At 42.0% G+C, this 24,004-nt stretch overlaps 1 protein-coding gene across 5 annotated transcripts; it reads left to right on the top strand.

Moving 5' to 3' along the window:
* The first annotated feature begins 915 nt into the window (after window positions 1-915).
* Window positions 916-23,757, top strand: cpne1 (copine I). Of its 5 annotated transcripts, none has more exons than XM_062408107.1 (16): window positions 916-1,051; window positions 17,067-17,198; window positions 17,289-17,468; window positions 18,928-19,002; window positions 19,114-19,185; window positions 19,313-19,396; window positions 19,498-19,587; window positions 19,692-19,790; window positions 19,871-19,957; window positions 20,065-20,124; window positions 20,357-20,490; window positions 20,959-21,013; window positions 21,201-21,255; window positions 21,522-21,655; window positions 21,739-21,975; window positions 22,217-23,757. In XM_062408107.1, the coding sequence occupies exons 2-16, from the start codon at window positions 17,067-17,069 to the stop codon at window positions 22,331-22,333; spliced, it is 1,611 nt and encodes a 536-aa protein (XP_062264091.1). In that variant the 5' UTR covers window positions 916-1,051; the 3' UTR covers window positions 22,334-23,757. The 5 variants fall into 5 exon arrangements, with proteins under 5 accessions (XP_062264091.1, XP_062264068.1, XP_062264075.1 ...); XM_062408099.1 differs by lacking the exon at window positions 916-1,051 and adding an exon at window positions 14,063-14,308; XM_062408114.1 differs by lacking the exon at window positions 916-1,051 and adding an exon at window positions 14,633-14,766.
* Window positions 23,758-24,004: the final 247 nt, after the last annotated feature.

The following is a 24,004-nucleotide window of genomic DNA, read 5'->3' as shown; positions in this document are numbered from 1 at the left end:
ACATTTAATAGAAAATGCTGCAAACATTAACTTGTATAGTACAACCTTTGGTATTAGTTCAGCACTAATGTAAGGTGAGAATCTGAATACAGGCTTCAATCAGATTTCCTGTGATATTGAAAATTAGTTTGACTTCATTGAATTACACTGGGCAGCTCCTTCAGTATCAGACTGACTCAAGTGTCTGCAGGAGACATGTCACAAGTCATTGCTTCCTGCAGCAGTAAGGGATCTATTGACAGAAACTGAATACAAAAATAATCCTAGTGATCTTTTCACCAGTAGTTAATCATCTTAATTGTAAGAATTGCTTTCTTTACCCTAGAATGGGCCCTTTACATTTAAACATTAGTATTGCCAGTATATGTATTAGTATTATTCAAGAAAGACAACATCGATGACGTCAGTGCAATGCCCACGGACAGTTAAAAGTCACGGCAGTATACTAAAATTATAAAGTGAAGAGTTGTGTACATGGCGGTAATAGGAGATAAATACTGAATGTAATACAGACATAAATGATGTACAGTTAAGGTGAATGAAGAATATATGTACAGGACCAGGTAGCAGCAGATGAAGAAATATATATATATATGCAGCAGATAAATATATAAGCAGTTACAGTTATGTAGTGCATTTTACTTATTAACTACTGATGCCTGATTTTGACTCTCGCTGCTGCAATATTGAACATATCCCCACCTAATAAAGGATTATTTTATCTTAATTTAAGGATTATCTTACTTAAAGGATCATCGTATTTGAAGGATTATTTTATTTGATCTAATCTTATTTTAAGGATTATTTTATTTTATGAATTATTTTATTTTATCTTCTGGCCCATACCAGCCCTATGTGTGCCTCTGACGTCACGGGCCCGCAGCTCGCCAGCTCTCGCGTCACCACCTGAGTTCTCGCGGTGTTAGCTCCGACATTAGCATCGGTCGCAGGCTGCAGACAGAGGACCAGCAGCCGCAGCAGCAGAGACTGAGGCCTCAGGTTCCCCCGGTTCACGAGCTCAACCTCAGGGTGTTTGTGCACAAAACTCTCGGTAAGAATCCGGTGCTCAGTCACGCACTCGCACCGGGAGCTGAGCGTGAGAGGAGCCGTCAGCAGTGCGCACCCTGGCCGCCGCTCCGCTCCCACACACATACACACAAAGCGAGGCTCCTCAGCAGCTAGGTGGCTAACAGGGAGCTAGCCCCGCTCAGGCAGCTAAGATGCGCTAAACGGGCGTCGTTCAGCAAGCTAGCTACGAGTGCTAGGCTCCCACAGCCTGAAGTGTGTTTAATATAATGACTCCTTGGTGAGAAGAATCGGGCTTATTCTGTTTAACGTGGTGTTTTTCTAAAAAAAGATGCTAGCTCTGGTTAGCTAGTCGACTCAGAGGTTTCATGTGATTTATAATTTTTTCAGCGCAGATCAGTTTTCTCGATCTCACGTCACCGGAAATAGGCAGGAGGTGTTTGGCTTTGATCTCAGTTCACAGGGGTTTAAGTTTTTGCAGTTTTTATCAGCACACCAGAAGACCACAGACCACGCCCCCGGGTCCTGGAACACCCCCACCCCCCTACAACGTCATCAGCTGAGCATATTGACTGTTGACAAATCTGAGTGACAGTTGTGATGGAGCCAGTGTAGCTTTGTGCGAGTTGTTGGTTGAAGGTGATGTTGACATGAAATCTGCAAAAACAATCTCAGCTAAGTTGCCTCGAAGAAGAATGAACAGTTCATTCAAGATTTCTGTTTCACTGTAAAATCACTATCAGTGATTTTCTCAAATTATATGCTGCTGCCACCTTCTTTGGACTAACTTAACTGATCTTTGTGTTTTACTTTTGTCTGGGTCTCCTTGTTTACGTATCAAGCTCTGACACTGCCTACAATTTATAAAGTTATTTAATATGCAATCACATAATAATTGATATAATAATAATAATAACCGTTTAAGCTCAGATCTTAGCTTGTTGCAGATAGCTCCATTGTGCTGCGTGAAGGTGCTCCATAAATTGAACCGGAATGCCGTAAAAAAAGTAATACCTTGAATTTTTTTTATTAATTAATCTTATATTAAGAGTAGTTAAAAGAAAAAAAATGCATGTTAGTGGTGACCACGCAGGTATGTTGTTTCGCTGTTCTTTGGCGCATTTAGTTTTTCTCATTGTCTTTGGTCTCTTCATTCATCCCAGACTGACTCCATGAAGATCAGGGCTCAATGGAGTCAGACCATCTGCTGCAGGACTTGTCTTTGAAGATTATTCTTAAGAACTTGCTATTTGATTGGGTTGTGCTGCAGACTACATACAGCACCTAAACATTTAAAGTGTCTATAAGCTTGGTACAGTTTCGTATGTCACCTAGTAATTGAGTAAGAATATAAATCCAAATGGCATTTTTGAAACACTGTCACCATTCTATAGTTGTGATCAACTTTTTAAATCTTTAAATACATTTTAACATAAGATTATTAATTGATTAGACAGACCATACAATACACATTCAGTCTGGCTTATTGCTCGGCTATTATTTATTTAATATTGGCATTCTAACTATAAGGAGTGAACAGGAATGAAAGCTGCATCTGATGATTTGATTTTCTATTTTATGTTTAAGCCTTGGGGGAAGTCATTTTAAAAGCAATGAAAGATTTAGTGAAATGCTTTTTGTTTTTAAGTACAAACTCTTAAAAACATTCTCTCTGTTCAAACTTTCTTAATTCTTCTGATGTCTTTTTATTTATTTTTGCAGGTCCAACCTCATCTAATTATTGTGACGTTTGCATAAAAGTATCTGGAGGATTTTAATTTAATTGCAAATCTGAAAGGGGCTGTATTTGAGTCAGTGAATGATTCCTTGTATATTGAGTTGAAACTGTTCTGTGTCTGTTGTTTTGTTCTCTTTTGGTCCTCAGTGCAGGTCAGTGGATCTCTGACATGTGTCGGGCTGTTTGCTCCAGGCCTCATCACTCCAGATTGTGTACCATTGTTCTGTTGGTTTGGCTCAACCTTGTTCTAAAGCAGTTTTCTCTTTGTGTTTGAGTTGCAGGCCGTTGATGGCGTCCCACTTTTTCCTTCAGTTACACGTTTTGCTGTGTTTTTGAGGTTGACGACACCATTTGGGAAATCAAGGTGGTCTTTTGCTCTATATATCTCGATTTTTTTGCACTGGATTTCTCTCTGGTTTTCTGGCTGTCAAGGAGGTTTCTCTCAGTCACGTTTGTGAATCTTTGTTCATGTGAATGCAAGCTGCAGCTTCAGTGAAACCCTTGTCCCACACTTTGGATACTCTGGCTCTCTCTGACCTATGCTGTTGCCGTTTCCTCTCTTGAGTTTTAACCTCTTGCTGCTGTTGATGCTTCACCCAGACTTGATGCAGGCTGACATTCAGAAGAGAGGAGTTGATGTGCCTTGAAAAATGATTTTTGAAGGAGCATTGGATGATTAGCCAATCATATCTCTGCTTTGGGGGATTTGTCTGTGTTGTGGTTGACCTGACGATGATGACAATGTTGATTTTGTCTTTCTTTGTGTTGAAAGCATAGACTGTAGGTAAAGATGGATGACACATCTCTAATTCAAACTGAACTAACCAGAAACAAAATCTGCACTTGGACATACTTCAGTGTGATAAAAACAACCTAAACCCACTACTTTTTTTTGTGTTTGGTCTATGTTCCACCCACTAACATGCAGGAGGCAGTTTTTTTTTTACCTATACCGCAGCCATACCCCTGGTGGCAGTAGAGTTCTTTTGGGGATCTGTAATGTTGACCATCTTTATACAGTCTATGGTTGAAAGTTTTGAGCTCCCGGTAGCTGCCTGAAATAACAAGTTTTGTTTTGTTTCAATTAACAAATTTCATGAGTTGAAGATTGGCTGAAATGTAAATGTTTGATATCCATTCAGTACTATAAGCGATAGAGAGGTAGTCAAGGATCACAGTTAAAACCTGAGGATGTTGTCTGAGAGACATTGTTACAACCAGTGATGAGACAGAGGATTGTTCAGTTTTTGTTTTTTTATCAGTGTTGCACCTCTCTTATGTTTGCTTTCTCTTCTGATCTGCTACTATCTTTGGTGCCGGCCATTAGTTGCTGATGTTGCTCTGGTTTACATAATGCTAATGTTGCTCTGGTTTATTACTGCTCATGTTTCTGTGGTTGATATTATGCTAACTTTGCTCTGGTTGACATTATGCTAATGTTGCTTTGGTTTACATGTACCCGACATTGCTTTTGTTAAAATGTTGGACGATGTTGCTTCGCCTTTTCTCGTTGAAAAGTTACTGCTGTTGCTCCTGTTGACATGTTGCTAATGTTTGTTGACAATGCATTGCAGATTTTGTGGTTTGACAATTTGCTCGTGTAGTGGTGTGCTACAACCAGTTGCTGAAATCCTTTCGGCTGATTTGGTGCTGGTTAAGGATTCAAGAAGCAGCTGGATCAGTGCTGCTCAATTGTGTGGTGTGGCTGGCTTTCTGATAGGCATAGGTTGCCTGGTTCTTGTTTGGTGTTTGCAGGAGGTTGCTGGCTGTTTGCCATGTGGTTGCTGGCTTGTTGTTCAGATCATTGGAAGCATTATAGTGCTGCATGTCTTGTCCTATTTTTAGTTTGCTTATTTGTGGTCAATTTGAGTCTAGTGTCAGGTGTGCCTGCAGTCAGCTTGGAAAGCTGCAGCAAACTGATTCTGAGATGTGGTTTCCTGTTGTTATTTGAAGTCTTCTGTAGTTGTTAGAATTCTTGGATTAGGCAGTTTACATCACACAACACTTAAATATTCAACCCGTTGAGTTTTAATGAAAGACAGTTATTCACACTGGAAGTTAATGTAAAAATGTACTGTCGTTCTGTAAAAGGTTAAATCCATTCAAGATGTCTTGAACAGGAATGTTTGTTCTCTGACTTTTTCACCAGGTTTCAGTGTCCTACAGAAATCATCAGTCTGGTATACAGTGAAACTATTCACACAGCTTAGTTGCATTGGTGAGTTACAAGTTGCATGAGATTCTTGAAGGTCCACTGTTGCACGAAATATTCAGGACTCAGCCAAACATGCAAGCAAAATCTTTGTACTGCATGATAGAAAGAGTAAAGGTTACTTAAAAAAAATTCTAACTTTTGGGCCAATATAGAGAGCAACTCTTTTGAGATTGAAGGTCACTGTAATCTTCAAAAAAACTAAATATATACTTAAATCCAAAATTTGCTTGTCTGTTAAAAGTTTTAAATTTCTGTAGATTCCATCTTTTGAAATGGGGTTTCAGAAGATATTAGATCATCTGACAAGCACCTAGGTTGAAGCATACTGTAGACTCAAATTTCCAACATGCAAGTCTGACATTAGGCTGTTTAGTTTCATTGAAAACGAGAAGGTAAAACCACAAGGTACTTCAAAGTCTACAGGAACCTACCATGACGTGTTGGATATAGTTGGAACTGTGTTCGGGTTTTTTATTTAAAAAACCAATCAGAATTCACTGGGATGAGTCATAAAATGTGACTTGACCCTGGTGCATGCTTGCTTCAGAAAAAGGAAATTGGCCTAGTTAGCTAGCTGGAAAACTTATTTCTGGCTCAACAAACAAAGCTACCAGCAGTTGAGAAATTGTCTGTTTTGCAAACCTAGTACCTTGTTTCAGTTGCATATAATTTGCAATGCATAACATCAGAGACTTGAATAAATGTACCATGTATTAGAGCAGCCTCGGTGTGGTTATCTGAGGTTTTATTCCCATGACTATTTGACTGTTAAAATCAGTGCTATTTATTCTCATCTATTTATTTTATAAAATAAAAATTAAGGACAGTGATGTAATTTTAATGCTTAAAGTAGCTTTTGTTGGGTTTTAGCTTGATCTAATGATTTTCAAAGAGTAAGAAAAGGTTAATCAATTGTATGATAAGCAATACGTGACTGGAGACTGTTTCAATTTAGGGTTGTTTTTCTGCCTATTTCGCTAAGATTTTTGCCACAAACTCTGTCCAAAAACCACTGGTTTCCAAATGTCAGGCTCTAAAAATGGTTGCTCAAAGATTGATCTGTGGTCATTCGTTAGAAACTGAAATGTAAGCAATGTTGGCTAAGCTATTATTAGCTCTCAATTTTAGTTTCATGCTAGCTTCCCCAGAAAACATCTGGAAACCACTGGTCTCCCTCTTTCTGCTCTACATCTGACAATAATGTTGCTTTCTCCCCAGGTTGTAGGGCTGTGGTTTAGCAGTCAGTATGGCGGTAGTCATCAGACTGCAGGGTCTGCCCATAATGGCTGGGACCATGGACATCAGACACTTCTTCTCTGGCCTCACCATCCCTGACGGGGGAGTGCACATCGTAGGTGGTGAGCATGGCGAGGCCTTCATCGTTTTTGCCACTGATGAGGATGCTCGGCTGGGGATGATGCGTACAGGCGGGTCCATTAAAGCCTCCAAAGTGTCGCTGTTGCTGAGCAGTAAGACAGAAATGCAGAATATGATTGAACTCAGTCGCCGCAGGTTTGAGGCTGGAGCAGGTGCCGTTGAAACAGCTGCACCTACAGCAGGAAATGCCAATCGGCAAGGGGGCACTGCCCTTATACCCACAGTGCAGTCAGGGGCAGGGGGGAGAAGTGGTAGCCATGGAAACCAGGGTTTCAGTAACACCTCTGCATTAGTGACAGCTGCCAGCTCAATACAGGAGCCACCAAGCCACAAAGTAATAGCCAGCTTGGCTAGCATAGTGCACTGCTTCCCCAACAGCTACAGCTCCACACCTACAATCACCACAGCTCTTGCATCACTCAATGCAGGTCCCCCGCCCATCCCTCCACTTCCCAGCATGCCATCCATGCCCCCGATGCCTACACTGCCCACCATTCCAGTTCCCCCTCAAGTGTCCTCGCTACCCCCTGTCCCTACTGTCTCCCCCATGTCACAAGGCCCTCCAATGCCTCCTATGTCTCACCTCTCCCACATGTCTTCCATGCCTCCCTTTAACCCCTCCCTACCTCCCCCAGCAGGATTAGGCCCAGGTCTTCCTCTTGGAACCCCCAACCCAATGCTGTTTAATCCTCTCTCTCCCCTGGCCTCTCTTGGCCTTCAGGCTCACATGAAGGCTGCAGCAGCTGCAGCCTCTGGGGTAGGAATAGCTAATCCGGATGAGTTGTTTGTCCTACTGCAGAATCTCCCATTCTCCTGCTCAGAGCTGGAGGTCAGGGAATTCTTCCGGGGTCTGAGTGTGGATGGGGCTCGTCTGCTGAGGGATGGGCAAGGTCGACCAAGTGGCAGGGCTATTGTCAAGTTCTTCTCACCTCAGGACAGCTTTGAAGCAGTGAAGCGGGGAGGTGGCATGATGGGTCAAAGGTTCATTGAAATCACTCCATCCTCTGAGCGGCAGTGGGCCAGCCTCGGTGACGGTATGATGGGTCATGCGCCACACAATAGCAGCAAATCAGATCACATCAACGAATTTCAGGACCACCAGCACCGTCGTGGAAATGCTGGTTCCGGGGGTAGGGATCAGCGAGGAAGGTCAAGATCTCCCCACCGCCAGGAATTCTGTGTCTACCTGAAGGGCCTCCCCTATGAGGCAGACAAGAAACAGATTAAGGAGTTCTTTAATAATTTGTCTATTGTGGAGGACAGTGTCTACATCGCCTATGGACCCAATGGGCGAGCCACAGGAGAAGGCTTCCTTGAGTTCAAAGCAGAACAGGACCACAAGACTGCTCTGGGTTCTCACATGCAGTACATGGGCACCCGCTTTATCCAGGTCCAGCCAATCAGCCGGAAAGGAATGCTTGAAAAGATTGATTCCATCCGCAAACGTGAAGCAACACAGGGTGATGGAAAGAACCAGGATGGCCTGAAAGCTCCCAGGAACTGCGCCCACATTACCAACATTCCTTACAACATCTCCAAGAAGGATGTTCGTGCCTTCCTCGACGGTGTAGGGATTTATGAAGACACCCTGAAGGTTCTTTCAGATAGCCATGGCAATGGTTTAGGACAATCCATCTTCCAGCTGCGAACTGAGGAAGATGCCCGCAAGGCTGAAAGACTGCACCGTCAAAAACTCAATGGCCGCGATGCCTTTATCCACCTAGTGACCTTTGAGCAAATGAAGGAAATCGAGAGAAATCCTCCCCCACAGAACAAGAGGGGCCAACGCACCCAAAATCAGCAGGGCCAAAATCAGAATCCGCACCAGCAAACCCAGTCTAGTCCCCAGCAGCCCCAGATCAACCCATTTGCTGGGATTAGTGGGGAAGAGTTTAACTTTCTCAGAAACACTATGGGGAACCTTAATAATGCCCAATTTGTAACTCCATTCTCAGCCCCAGGGAATGGGCTGGCAGGCCCTCCTCCTCTGCCTCCCCTGTCAGCAGGGCTGGGAGATGTGAATCTGGGTTTGGCTCCACCACTAGTTGCCGGTCTTCCTGGAGTAGCAATCATGGAACCACCAGGCTTTCGAACTGGAACTGGTGGAGGACTTTCATTCAGTCAAGATGGGCTTAGAGGCTTGGTGTCCTTTGAAAGTGCCAACAGAAAATCAAGTGGAGGAGGACAGAATAGAGGAGGAGGTGCTAACAACAACCAAGGACGTCCAGGTGGTGGGGCCACAGGTGGGCAGCAGGTGTTCACTCAAGGAGCTGACAGTCTCCGTAACCAGCCAGCCCCTGGCGGATCCAGCAATCCCAATAGTCAACGTGGTGGTGCTGGCCCAACAATTGTAAAACTTCAGAACATGCCATTCACTGTAACCGTGGATGAGATCATGGACTTCTTCTATGGCTACCAGGTGTTGCAAGGCTCCATTTGCCTGCAGTTCAGTGAGAAAGGCCTACCAACTGGCGAGGCCATGGTGGCCTTTCAGAACCACGAGGAGGCTGCTGCTGCTGTCTTGGACCTCAATGACCGACCTATTGGCGCTCGTAAGGTCAAAATAAGCCTTGGGTAAAGCCCTACCCAAAACAGACTAACTGTAGATACAAGATGTTACACCTACCCTGGATCAACAATCTAGGTAAAAGCAATTATACCAGATTAGATTTAAAACTCAATGTTTTTTCAGTTTAGACCATGCCCTGTCTGCTCACTGTCAGTTATTACTAAAGAGCACCCTCTCCTTGTGTGAAGATAATAGCAGGTAGGCCCCAGCCCCTGCAGTCTGTCTAATAGGAAGACTCTGATCCAGACTTTGCTCTTTCCTGCAGCTCCTCCACTGACTATCGTAACACAAACTGATGATGGTGATTTTGGTCTTATCTTGTCTTGTTTCCATGACAGCTTTGCAGCATTTTGTCCAATAATGTCAAGAGTTGATGCATTGAACACACTCTACACCTGTTGTGCTGCTATGGTACCATGATGGTTTAATGAGCAATTCTTGCTTTTTGCGTTTCAATATGCTCTGCTGGTGCAATGGTAAGATGATATCATGCGCTGTTGCCACAAAAAAATATATGATGAAAAGTCACAGTACAAATGCCATGATAACATGTCAATGCTCTGTTGCTATTGTAAGATCTTAAAATGCTCTGTTGCTATGATAAACTCTGAAAATGCTTTTTTGCTGTGGTCTAATCTTCAAATGCCATGTTGCAGTGACAAGTTTAACATGCTGTGTTGCGATGGTAAAACCTGCTGTAGATTACGTGTTGGTGCTCTGACGCTACGGTAATGTCTTCTTCGCATTTCCTGTTGCTACGATAAAATCATAACGTAAAGCTATGTTGCTGTTATGGAATGTTAATGCTCTGTTGCTGTGGTGAAATGTTGACATGCCTTGTTGCATCGTTGTAACACGACTATACATTTCTGTTTGCAGTGCTCTGTGGATGTGGGATGGACAGATTCCTTACTCATGTTTAATTTTGTAAATAATGCACTGGGGCTGCTGAATCCTTTCCCTCTTGTCTTATTTTTCTGATGTTGCTGTGTTTTGACAATGCGACTACCCCCAGCCCCCAAGCCTTTTCTTTGCACATGCTCAGCAGGTTTTTGGGGGATTGTAGAACGTTGAGATGAGGTCTAGCATTTTTAGTTTGGTAGCTGTTTGTTGTATGTAGATTTGACAATGTTTTGGATGTTTCCACCTCGAAGCTAATATTTTTTTGCTCCAATTATCAGTGTAAACAAATGTGTATGATCATATAACCATACATGATGTGGAGTCGTCTTTGCTTTGGTTAATAAAAGGACATTCCTGATGCACTAATGCTCACCTGCAATCAGCTCTCTCTAATTGCCTGCTCTTTCCTGTCTGCTGATGGATGGATGGATGATGGAAACTCATTCATCGAGTTTCTGGGTAAATTTTCTTTCATCTTGAATTGTAATCCGAGTTGGTTTTATTTGGAACACGGATGACTTCCATTCTGACATTTTCAGTGCAGTATGAGGTACTTCAATTTTAAACTTTTTAAAATGCAATCTTTGCCTTTTTTATATTGGAAATATAGCTATTTATTTAGCAAAATAAGAAATTTAAACTATCACTTCTGCTTGCAGCTCGGCCAAATATTAACCTTTCCTTTCTGACAAACAGTGGCTGATAGATGCTAACTGCTGAGCACTGCTACAGAATCAGGGAAGCAAATTGCTGACAGGCCATCATGGAGACGAAGCTACCACCTTTTTTATTGGATTAATTTGGCATGATTTAATGTTATGTATAATTATATATTGCCTGAAGAACTTAAAGCTTTTAAGACAAATGGTCTAAATCTTGTTTGTCACATCATCTGCTCTTAGCTTGTGTGGTGTGAAAATAAAGCCACTGAACCATTTATAGTTAGTTGCACAATTGCAGCTGTACTGAACATCACTATCAGAAAGTAGCAGTAGAAGTTGTTCAGACAAAAGGAAATATCTGCTCAGGAAGTGGTTTACCTCTAAATGGCTACCCAGATCGCAATGCTCTACTAGCTGTGCACACTGTTTGTGTGCATGAGGTCTTAATAAAGTGAAATAAAACACTGACTGGGCAAATGATTGTTGGTATAAATGACTGTCTGTGCTGTGGACCTTGTGTGTGTGGGTGGAGAAGACAGACTTGGATGCAGTTCTGAAGAAGTTGTAGAGAGGTCATTGATGAATTACTGACACCGACCTGTTAATCACCGGCTGAGGCCCCCCTCCTCCTGATCAGTAGACAGAAAGCAGGACCTAAGGTGAGTGACAGACATAAAGATGGTCCATTTAGTAGATGAGGGAAACGATGCAGTCTATTGACTGTGGACAATCAACAATCTTAGATTCCACCTTTAAAGGGATTCAAACCTTCACAGAGATGAGTCGCTGTATGATACCTTGTAAATCGATGGAAACAGTAAACTTTCAATGTTACTTGAATCATCACCTATAGACTTGGTAGTGCTCAGTTGATTGTCACTTGTAATGTTAAATGTAAAGGGTGGTGATAAGTTAGATGACAGCATGTAGCTATAATACAAATGATTGGTTAATGGTAAGGTGTACATTTTAAATAATGGCCGGTTGGTTGTTGTGTTATATCAGTAGGTGGTGCAGTACATATTAGTTTTGATGGTAGTCTTGAGATGATGGTGGAGGCATTCATTTTCCACCTAGTTTGTAACACTAGATTATAGATGGCGCCATGCAAATGGTACCTATTAGTTTGTTGCATAGTGGATAGTGTAATTTTAGTTTTAATCATCTAGGTAGTGGCAGATGGTCTTAGAGGTTAGTCTGTAGTTAGCAGCCTGTAGGAGGTTCATAGATGTCAGTGGTCTGTAGATAGTGCATGTATAATATTATGCTATAGTTAGTGGCCTGTAGATGGTACATTGGTGTAAGCCTGTAGCTTGCAGCCTGTAAAGGGTTTGTAGATGTTAGTGGTCTGTAGATAGAATACAGACGTAAGCCTGTAGTTGGTGGTCAGATGTGAACATAAAAGTTAGCAGGATGGATGTTAGCATGTGGATGGTACATAATGTTATCCTCTGTCTTGCATATGGTTCATAGATATTAGCCTGTAGTTAGCAGTCAGTAGATGGTACATAAAATCGTAAAACACGGGACGTGATGTTAAAACTGTCCATTGTGCCAATCGATTGTATGCTCTCACATGAGATTTGCCGCGATGTTGACAGAGTGGCATGGGAGGTTTATTTCTTAGACTGGGTTAAGATGTCCATTTTGGGACATATTAGCCAGTAGTTAGCAGCCTGTAGATAGTACTTATGTGTTAGCCTGTAATGTTACCTTTATTGTTTACAAGGTTGTTCTGGCTCTTCATCGAATGTTATTCAGACCAAAGGCTGCATCATTCCCCCAAAATGCAGTCACATAGATTTGAGATCTTTGGAATGTCTGTCACCTTCACTATAACGTCAATGTGTGTGTGTGTGTGTGTGTCTGTGTGTGTGTGTGTAACAGGATTCCACATTAAATTAAAATTAAAACTGTTTTTTCTATTGGCTGGTGCTCAGCAGCTTTTTCTGACTTCTGCTGCAAAGGATGAATCAAATTAAACTTCATGGTTCTTTGTGAGGATTCTCGCTCTTGCTTTGTTCAGTTTATTCTGTTTCTCCTCTGCCTGAACTGTTTTCAATTGAACTTCTGACTTTCATGTTTTCTCCCAGTGGATAAAGTTTATCAGACACAGTTCTTCTGCAGTCGCCTTTAGTTTCTGCTTTTCAACATCACAGAATTACACAATTTAAACAGTCTTGATGAGCGTCTGAAAATGAATTCTTAACTTTGAGAACAGCAGTTGACAAGATTAGTCGCTAAAGCTCACATATTTGCCTTTTCTGGAGATTTCAACTCCATGTCACAGACTTCCTCAGCAGATATTGTCAGTTTTTATCCAGCTGTTTGGTCAAAGTTTTGAAGTGGCAGTATGTGGTATTAACTAATTCCTTTTACCAAGAAATATATTAAAATCAGTCCTATCAAGTAAAATAGATAAATACTATGTTCTATTTAGTGAATGTGGAGGATTTACAGACAAGGCTGGCAAACACATAGCAAGTAGTTTTGCTTTGTAATGCACTCATTTAAATGTCCGAACACTGCGGCTGGTCTCTGGTGTGGACTCATCGATCGTGTAGGTAGTACTGTACCTTCTCAAGCTGCAGTGGACATTAATACTTTGTCTGAATACACCCAGTTCTGCACAAGAGTGTAAATCATATTATTCCTTGTGGCATGTCATTGAGCTGGAAATTAATAAAACCTGAAGACCTTGAATAAGAACAATTGCTTTCAGCCCTTTAGAGGTTTTAAGTGTGTTTTACAGGACCAATATGATAGACCAGAAGGACCATTGATTTTAGACTGAGCAGTCTGGTACATAATACTTTCTTTGGGCCCTTTCTCTTCCTCTCATCTTTTGGTTTTGTGATCTCCTCTTTTAGTTATGGCCTTTAAGGCTTTATAGCTCCTTTTGCTTTGTAGGCAGCATTCTAAATACAGCAGGTAATTAAATAATTTGCAGCCTTGCTGGTGTTTAAGCGTAAGATACACCGTTGGCCTTTTGTTTTGGAAATGTTGTTGCAGCCATCCTGCCTCTTAATAGAAAATAATAATTTCTAGTCTGGCTTTTGTGATGCTAAATTGCTGCTCAGACTTGAGACGCATACATTGAGATTATAATAAAATCCTATGATATTAGAAATACCAAAAATGGCATACATTTATCCATACACCTAAGTATTGCATTTTACCTTTTACTTATTTAATGCCTATTTTTCTCTTGCTGCTGTAATATTGCCAATTCCCCCCCTTTGTGGATTAAATAAAGGATTATTTTATGTTTGATATATTGTTTATTAATGATAATCAACTTTGATGAACTGCCGTGTCTCTTCCTCAAGGTAGCAAACCGGCTGTTACAGGATGATTCATCGCATTCCATTCTGCTGTTAGAAAGGCTTTGCTTTGCTTTGCTTTCGGTTTATTGAGACGCTGCTTTTAATTTGAAAGAGTGTGGTCGGGAAGCTCTACAGACGTTATCCGGTTATTCTGAACACTGATCGACAATCGTGTGGTCCAATCAGAACGCGCTATTGCAACCGCTTGACCAATCAGCGTGTGAGTGCCGCTCCCTGTTCGCTGAAGCTGCTATAGAGCGACAGACGTCCGTCCGTTTTGTTCGTCGGTTCCAGAGAAGAGAGACGTTTCCGCTGCTGTTGTTCTGTGTCTGTAGTTGAGCGGAGAATCCTGGAATCCGGTTCCCTCCCTCCGCTGTGTTTACTGAGTGAAGAGGGGTCGGTGACTTTCCCGGTCGGTGACTGTGCTTGTTCCCCGCCCTGCTGCGCGCTCCTGCGGGTTGAAGAGAGATAAGATACCGCGAATTAGAAGAGGTGATTCATAAAGTTTATATAGAAAGAGAAAGAATGAGTGAGTGTGTTGGGGTGTGTGTTTGAAAGAAAGAGAGAGATGAAGAGGGAGAGAGGAAGAGAGCAGTGTGTGAGTAAGAGTTGTGCGTCTGTGTGGTTGAGTGTGTGTGTGTGTTTTTAAGAGTGTGTGTGTGTTTTTAAGAGTGTGTGTGTGTGTTTTTAAGAGTGTGTGTGTTTTTTAAGAGTGTGTGTGTGTTTTTAAGAGTGAGAGTATGTGTGTGTGTTTTTAATAGCGAGTCAATGTGTGTGTGTGATTTTAAGTGTTTTTTTTTAAGAGAGTGTGGGTGTGTTTTTAAGAGTGTGTGTGTGTTTTAAGAGTGTGTGTGTGTGTGTGGGAGAGAGTGTGTTCCTGTACTTCCTGACATTTTGACCGGTCTTCACTTTTTACACGTGCTGTTTGAGAGTTAAGACTTTGTTTTCGGGTAAGAATCAGGTTTCAGTCATGGTAATGTTGAGGCACTTAGTCTGGATGGTTAGGGTAAGGAGGGAGTGTCCTTACTGAGATAGAAGTACAAACCTGAGAGCGAGAGAGAAAGAAAGATAGATAGAGAGGTGGTGTTTGGGTTAAATTGACTGACTGGTTTAACAGCTTCTTAACAATGCTGGTGTTGCCTTCAGGTGCTCCTCACTCAATTCACTTCATAAACCAGCTGTCAGGTGATCAGTTACCTGACCGCAACACAACTTTCAGTAGGAAGTGAGACTCTTATATGAAGAGGTGCTTATGGTTTGCTGAAATCTCCTTTCCACTTAAACTAGTTTATTGCTCATGGACACAGGAGCTGATGGGATTTCAACCACCAACATCATGAGTCTGCCTCTGAGTCTGCAGGAGGAAGAATTAATCATTAAATTGTGTGTCTGTTGTTGAGCAGGGTTGTGCAAACACTACCAGACAGATGACCATAAATCTTGGTGGAAAAATGTGGTGTGGGTCAGAGAGGAATTTTAATGTAGATCCAAAGATATATTTCTGTTGACTCCTCAGAGAATAATTAATGGATCTCAAAATCTATTTTGAGGTTTCATGTGTTTCAAGTGAATTAATGTAACTGATGGACCTTAGTGGAGGTTTGTGCTCTTTAAGAGCCTTTCTAGTTTTTATTGAAACATAAACACCAGTGACTCCATCCTGTCTTTTTATGCAAGTTTTATCCACCACAACTTCCTAGAGACACGGACCAGTCGTGGTTTACAGCAGATCTTGGACCAGCTGTGTGTCTGTCAGTTTCTTAGTGTGTGTTTTGAATATCTGTATCAACCTTTGCACGTGGAGAAGATAAATCTAGTCCAACATTTATCTCAACAGACAGAGAGCAGAGTGTGTGTGACGCAATATAATGTAAATTCTGTGTAAATTAACATGATAGATATGTTAAAATTTAAAAGAGCCTCTCAGCAGAACTCCTTTATGTGGATATGGATATTTTCCACCTCAGTACAACTTCTTCATGGTTTTATTGCTGTTGTGTGTCAGAGAAGTAACAACGATGCTTGGAATTGTTTTCACGCAGGTTGAAGTTTAAAGAATCCTCACAAGGTTTTATTTGGATTCAGTAAAGAACAGAAAACATCTCTGCCATTTTTTTTATCTTTAACACTTGATTTTCCCATTTTTCGTTGATGAACTATCTCCTCCAATGCACTGATGGAATACTCATTTGTTAACATAAGCACTTGAGTCATTTCTTGTTGGGATAAAACGGGAAGTACAAGCACATGTGGGCTGATCGTGGTGCTGGTGGCGGACCCTGTGTCGCGTTGGCATTGGGCACGGGCGGTGGACCAGGACCGCAGTGGTGGCTTGTGATGGGTCCTCCTGGTGGGCGGCGGTGGACGGTGACTGAGGACTGAAGTGGCGTCTGGTCTGGATGGTGGATCGTGGTCTAGATGGTTGCTGAGCATGGACTGTGCTTCATCAATGATGCTAGAGACTTTGATTATTGATGATGTTCTCCTGCACGTGGCATCTATTGCACTTCTGTCCGTCCTGGGAGAGGGATCCCTCACATGTGGCTCTCTCTGAGGTTTCTACATATTTTTACCCTGTTAAAAGGGTTTTTTGTAGTTTTTCCTTACTCTTGCTGAGGGTTAAGGACAGAGGATGTCACACCCTGTTAAAGCCCTATGAGATGAATTGTAATTTGTGAATATGGGCTATACAAATAAAATTTGATTGATTGATTGATTTTATAGTAACTGTAAATATGGTTTACAACTCGTACTGTTAAGTTATTATGTGTGAGTCATTTTGGACGTAGCTGATGTCTATCTGTCTGAAACTCTGCAGAGAACAAAGGAGATAAAGCAATAGCCGGGACAGTCATTGCATTTTGTGTTTCTTCCTGTTGATAAGATTTGAAATAGTCTCCTCTGCCATGAGGTTGTGTTTTCACCCGGTTTACACTAAAAGCTAAGGTGTTTTCCAACATCTTCACTGATCTTGATGACAAAAACCAGGCATGTTTGGAGGACTGATATTTGAGTGTGTGTTTTTGTTGTTGTTGTTGTTGCTTGGTTGGATTTAAGGACTGTTGGGCCTTGGCTGAACTTGCAGGATCTACTCTGTGGATCTTTCATTTCTGTGTTTTGATCAGTTATTCAACCAATGAAACCGTTTGCTTCTCTGTCACAGAATGTTTCAGTACGAGCGACTGTTCCGTCTGTAGCATGAAGTCTCTCTCCTCAATCCTGATCCAAACATTTCTCTCTTCCTTCTCAGATGGCGAAGGACTGTATCTCGAAGGTGGAGCTGAGCATCTCCTGCTCGAACCTGCTGGATAAAGATGTCGGGTCGAAGTCTGACCCTCTGTGTGTGCTGCTGCAGAGCACAGGAGGAGACAAATGGACTGAGGTAACTTCACAGTCATACGTTCTTCTTAATATTTTTGATAAAGATACGTAGAATATAAGATTTAATAAAAACCACACCTCTCTGTTTCAGCTGGGTCGAACTGAGAGGTTGAACAACACCTCCAGTCCGTCCTTCAGTCAGCGTCTCAGGCTGGACTATGCCTTTGAGACGGTTCAGAATCTGAAGTTGGGCGTGTACGACATCGACAACTCCTCCTCTGACCTCAGCGACGATGACTACCTGGGTGGTGTCGAGCTGACACTGGGACAGGTATGCACCAGATCAGAATGTGTCTACAGATTCTTTACACTGTGTTGCTTTGAACTGTCTGGAGGCAGTTTGATGGCCATGACGGAAATGTGGTCAATGTTAAATGGTCTCAGATCCCTCCTGTGGGACACATCCACCCATGGCTGATTGGTAGCTTGTGCTAAATTAACAACAGAGATGCAAAAGACTAATGTGTATAAACCTAACTTCACAGAGTCTGGTACATCTAGGACCATCGCTTTGTATTGAGGACCACAGATTTCACAAAATGTATGCTATGCACATGAACAACGTCTACAATGCAGCCAATTTAAAATACATAATGAAACTGCTAAATACACTGGCAGCCGTTCCATGATGTACTTGTAATGTTGAGTCAAGGTTTTTCTGTGTGAAGATGTCATGATGGAGCAGTTTGTGTAACGGTCTCTGCAGGAAACGCTGACACTGCAGGTTTTACATGAGCTGGTTTGGCAGGTTTCCTTTAAAATTGGGAGATAGCGCAGGGGGTCAGAGGTGTGTGGGAGAGGGAGTTGTCTGTGACCATAGATGAAGACAAGTGGGATACCATTTGGTCTCTTGCAAAAAAGATTCAATTTGCACTCGGACAAGAGAAATACAATTTAAGATTTTACACAGATTACGTATTTCCCCTCACCGCAGGCATTTCTTCAACCGCTCTCTCTCCCCTCTGTGTCTCAAGTGTAAAACTGATTTGGGAACTTTAACTCATTGTTTCTGGTCTTGTCATAAACTTCAAAGTTATTGGGTTGAAGTTATAAGTGAAATGGAGAGAATTTTTCATATTAATATAGGAATGGACCCCATATCCCTGATTCTAGATCTCCCAAGTGACTGTTTGAAAACAGCAGTCAACTAAAGATTGTATAATATTTTGACGTTTGCAGCTAGGAAAAATATTCTTTTGCAGTGGATGAGTGACAAGGTTCCTTCTGTCTGCGGTTGGCGCAAAATAATTTTTGAACTGATCCCTTTAGAATATCTTACCAATGTCATACATCACAGTGTAGATCAGTTCTACAGAGTGTGGCGCCCATTTTTGGACTATATCGGTCTAGACCTTTCCTCCACCCTACTAAAAGGACTGGTGTGGACTTAAACGACATTCGTGTACTGTGAGATTCACCACCTCTTGTATCATGCCATATGTTCATCCTTCATGTAAGAGCTGTCATGTATGTTTTGTGTTTGTTTTGTGTCTAGTTTTGTAGACACTGTTTGTTTGTTGAATGGAAACAAAAAACTGCATAAAAACAATAAAGAAAAAATAAATAAATTGGGAGATAAGCTACACAACAATGATTCCGCTGATCAGGTTCTCTAAGTGTTCACACTCCCCTCTGCTGGACTAACAGTGTAATCACGAAACTGTCAATGTATATCATGGGTTATGTTAATAACGTGGTCTCCTGTGTGTGTGTGTGTGTGTGTGTTTCAGATCGTTTCCAGTAAAAGTGTGACCAGACCTCTGCAGCTGAAGAAAGGCAAACCTGCAGGGAAAGGAACCCTCACGGTGTTTACCAATGAATTATTACTGGCATAAATACAAATTTCCTGTGTAAACTGTGATGATCTCAACAGTTCAAAGATTAATGTAAATATCATGTAATTTGTGTGTGTGTAGGTCACAGCGGAGGAGATAAAAGACAACAGAGCCATTACGTTGGAGTTTGAGGCTAGAAACCTGGACAAGAAGGTAATTCTGCTCCTCTTCCTCACTCTCTTCACCTTCTCTATTAACCGTATCCTCCACCTCTTCAGGACTGTTACACCAGCTGTTCCCCCCTCACTTCTTCACAGTGTTTTTTCTTTTGTCTGATCAGGACACGTTTGGGAAGTCTGATCCATTCCTGGAGTTTTCCAAAAAAGGAGACGATGGAAAGTGGCAGCTGGTCCACAGAACAGAGGTACGCACACACACAGTCATACACAGACAGACACACACAGGATGATGTTATTACGATGAAGTTCATTGTGAAGTTGATGAGTTGTGTTTGTTTGTTTTCAGGTGGTGAAGAACAATCTAAATCCCAGCTGGAAGAAGTTCTGCATTCCTCTGCAAACGTTCTGCTCCAGCGACCTCGAGAGGCCGCTGAAGGTTCCACCAATCAGATTCCTCCATTCAAAACAGCCATATCAGAATGCACCTTCAATAACAACAACCAATCGAAATCTTCAACGACAAATCTGCTCCTCCTGCAGGTGGATTGCTCCGATTACGACAGCGATGGAACTCACGATCTGATCGGTTCTTTCACCACCAAAGTCTCGGAGCTGCAGAAAGCTGCGCAGGGTTCACCGGTGAGATCACTGATCATAAGAACAGCTTCAGTCGCCAGCCGGCTGATCAGAAGTCGTCAACTGTGTGATGTGCTCTCCAGGTGGAATTTGACTGCATCCACCCGGACAAACAGAAGAAGAAGAAGAGCTATAAGAACTCTGGAGTCGTCTCTGTGAAGAGCTGCAAGGTAGAGACTGCATTACCCAGAGTTCCCTGCAGGTTGCTGCTTTGGAAGCCATGAAGCTCAGATGTTGATGCTGAACTGTGCCTCTGTGTTTTTGTGTGTGTTTACAGCTGGTTACCCAGTACACCTTCCTGGACTACGTGATGGGCGGCTGCCAGATCAATTTCACCGTACGTCTGCACCAGTGAACACACACACATTTCAGATGATGTATTTTAATCCATGAATCACACTCACTATAACTCACAATAAGTTGTTTTCTTTAGATTAAGATATGTAATCTTGGAATCTTTGTGAACTGTTGTATAATTAACCAGTTTATAAGTTGTCTTTCTAACACATTCATTTATTTATTATTATGTCCACTATTTAGTTTAATAATAAAAGAATGATTGTTGTTAGGTGGGAGTCGACTTCACCGGCTCTAATGGGGATCCTCGCTCGCCCAACTCTCTCCACTTCATGAGTCCAGACGGGCTGAACCAGTACCTGTCGGCCCTGTGGTCTGTGGGTCTGGTGGTCCAGGACTACGACACGTGAGTACATGATCACACATAACACAACAACTACACAGACCCTACACTAAATCCTATAACCCACATCCTTGTTTTTCTGTTTACAACCTCAACACTGTGACCTAGAACTCAATTCTTAAACCCTCATTCCTGAGCTCTTCACCTGAAACCACACATCCAACACTTAAGTCTGTAACCATGTTAATACAGGTTCTGCACACTAAACCACTCACCTTTAAATATTATACACAAATACACCTAGACCTCAGTTCCTACAGTCAAAACCTAAACTCTACACCTCACAGCCTGAACCCTCCACCCTGCATCCTAAACCTCAAACACCACATCTGAAACTCTCTTCACCGTAATTCTAAATCATTTAATTCCCCCGCATCAACCATGAACTCTGAACTGTGAACTTTCAGAACCAGTAGAAAAGGTGCTCTCATTCGTGTATTAACGGTGGTAATTTTGTGTTTCCTGTCTTAGTGATAAACTCTTCCCAGCATTTGGTTTCGGAGCCAAACTTCCTCCAGACTTTACGGTCAGTTCTCTAACCAACCAATCACAACGTTGCTCTCTGTGACTTAAATGGTTTTATTTGTTTAATTGTGCAATTTGTTTGAACTGAGCTTTATGAAAATTGGAATAACCTTATTTTTCTGAAGAGCCAATCAGAGTAGCGCTTATATTGTCATGTCTAATGAATTGTTGTGTTGTTTTTCGTGCAGGCGGCCCACCACGAGTTTGCGCTCAACTTCAACCCCACTAACCCGTACTGCCAAGGTACACACATACGCCATTCAAAATCTTAAAAGCTAAAATAAAAGTTCTTGTTCTGTAGTTGTAAACAAATCTTTGTCTTATGACAGTCCCTTTTAATAAAGGCCTTTCTGTGTTGATTGCCATGTGTAGTTGGTTGTTTGACCAGCAGGTGGCGTGTTAAGCACTGCTAATTGCCTGTTTTCTATTTTCACATTTATCAGGATTATTTCAGTTGCCCAGACAAATCTAGATCTGTTCGTCCTCACTGCTTGTCCTCTGTGCCTCAGGTGTCGAGGGGATCATTGACGCCTACAGGAAAGTTTTACCTCAGCTCAAACTGTCTGGACCCACAAACTTTTCTCCCCTCATCAACCACGTCGCCTCCATCGCCACCAGCGGCGCACAGGCCAACAATGCCTCTGTGAGGAGATGCACAAGAACACACAATGAAATAAACCAGAAACACACACTCAGCCTCTTACTCAAGTCTGTGTCTATTTGCAGCAATACTTTGTCCTCCTCATCCTCACTGACGGGGAGATCACCGACCTCGACCAGACCCGGGACGCCATCGTACGGGCGTCGCAGCTGCCGCTGTCAATCATCATTGTGGGGGTGGGGCCAGCGGACTTCAAGGCCATGGAGCTCCTGGATGGAGACGACGGTGTTCTGAGGTCAACGGTGGGGGAGGCAGTCGCCAGGGACATCGTTCAGTTTGTCCCGTACAGACAGTTCAAAGACGTAAGGCTCTGTGTTTGTTAACAGGATCAAAGCAACACAAGAATAAATCTGCTTCATTATAAAGAGTTTGATGGTTGAGTGGGTGTGAACATGGAGAATGTTTCCTCTTCCATTCCCACTGCTCACCCTGAATGTCTGTTCTATGTAACTTTGGTGAGTGGGTTCGATCTCCTGAGAGAAGAACTGGACAAAATCCACCTTGATGCTAATGTCTCACCTCTCTCTCTCTCTGTCTCCTCAGGCTCCAAAGGAGGCTCTGGCTAAGTCCGTCCTTGCTGAGGTCCCCAACCAGCTTGTGTCTTATTTCAAGATGAGAGGTCTTGATCCACCCAAACCTAAAGCTGCAAACAAAGCTTAAAACCCCAACACGACCCCCCCACCAACCTTCACCTCCTGTAATCCCCACATCGACCATGAAGCAGATTTCATTCCCGGCTCGGACCGACACCAACCCTCTACTCTGCCGCCCCCAACTCATAAAGTCGAGCACTATTAAGGGATCAACCTGAAGTTTATACTGGAGTCTTAGCCAATCACCAGGCAGGATACAGCTGTCAGCCAATCAGGGTGTCCGGGGGGAAAAAACACTCCAGTTTCATGTCTTTTTTTGTATCAGTTTGATAATCATTAGATTCTCTTAGATAATAGTAGAGATTATAGATTTATTCCTTCTGCTGCTTCCACGCCAACTATGCAGATCACGTGTGCACTTACGTGTCAAAGATATCATGGAGCCGCACACACACACATGCACACAGTTTCACCGTGTCACTAGATTTGTATTATTGTTTCCATATTAAAAGTAGAAAGACACTGATCTGCTGAGAGCTGAACTAGTCAAAACCGTAAACAGAAAATTTGACTTCATACAATAATTGTTTTAATAACCACTCGTTGCATTGGTGACACTTTGCACTAACAGTGTGTGCGGCTCTGATCAGCCTTATTAATCAGATATCAATACTTTGCACTTTGGGTGTTGAACTGAATGCTTGAAACTATCTTTATGAATGATATTCACTTTAACATAGCTTTACCAGCGTAGCCTTATTATAGACTTTACTAAAGACTCATAGACTAAGATGTCTATTTGCCGCTCAGCTGCTTCAGCCTGAACATATCTTTACTTCTGTATCTATTCTACTATCGACCAGTAACCTGTGTTTCCTAAAGAAGGAGTCACCCTCGTTTGACCAGGAAAGAAAACTCATGTTTTGTATGTTACAAATTCATTTAGCCTCTCATTGCTGTTGATGTAAAAATAGCAACATTCTAACAATCTAACAAAAAGGCTTTGAATTAATGTTTTAGACCGTGCATGTTCATTTTGACAATCTAATGTAAATTGGACAACAAAAATGATATCAGATGACGCACAAGAAGGGATTGGATAATCCAAGAGGACCACTTTGTTGACCACGTGTTGTTTTGATGCCAAATAGCAGCAGATTTCATAGGTGGAAGTTTCTCTGCCCATGATGAACTTTGTTATTTCTCTATAGGTGCCAAAACCTTGTTTTTACCTTATCAAAGAGAACTTCTGTTTTCATGTGTTTTTTATTTGTCAAAACAAAGTTTCACATCTGGCCAAATAATGTGTAGTTTTCATTTTACCAATGTTTCCAGAGTTTCCCGCTAAAATTACAGAGCTAACGACCTCCCTTGCTTACAACTATCTGCTATTAACCAACCAGTATAATAAACCAGCATGAGCAGTGATATAATGTCTGTATGGCCGCTGACTGTGGGAATGCAACAATAAACAACTTTGGTAGAGAAAAACGTGTCTTTATTATGTTACAGTGGAAATAACAGCAGATTAAATACAGTTCACAATTCAGTTTGATTAATATGATCTAAAATGACAGAGACCATATTTTAGAAAATTGTATTTAACATATACTTATTTTGATTTCTTTTTGGTTTGCTCCATGTCCCATCCACTAACATTGAGGAGGTCGGGTTTCTGAGCCATTTGGCAGCCAGCCACTATTTGAAAATTACGAAAGTTAATGAACTTAACACAAAT

The sequence above is a fragment of the Platichthys flesus genome, chromosome 2 (assembly GCF_949316205.1).
Source record: "Platichthys flesus chromosome 2, fPlaFle2.1, whole genome shotgun sequence".
Taxonomy (NCBI): domain Eukaryota; kingdom Metazoa; phylum Chordata; class Actinopteri; order Pleuronectiformes; family Pleuronectidae; genus Platichthys; species Platichthys flesus.
The sequence above is the reverse complement of the archived record's forward strand: the minus strand, read 5'-3'. Positions and strand labels throughout refer to the sequence as shown.

Bases quoted from the DNA above. Each gene is read 5' to 3' on its own strand.
- cpne1 (XM_062408084.1), top strand. From the start codon at position 6,226: ATGGCGGTAGTCATCAGACTGCAGGGTCTGCCCATAATGGCTGGGACC.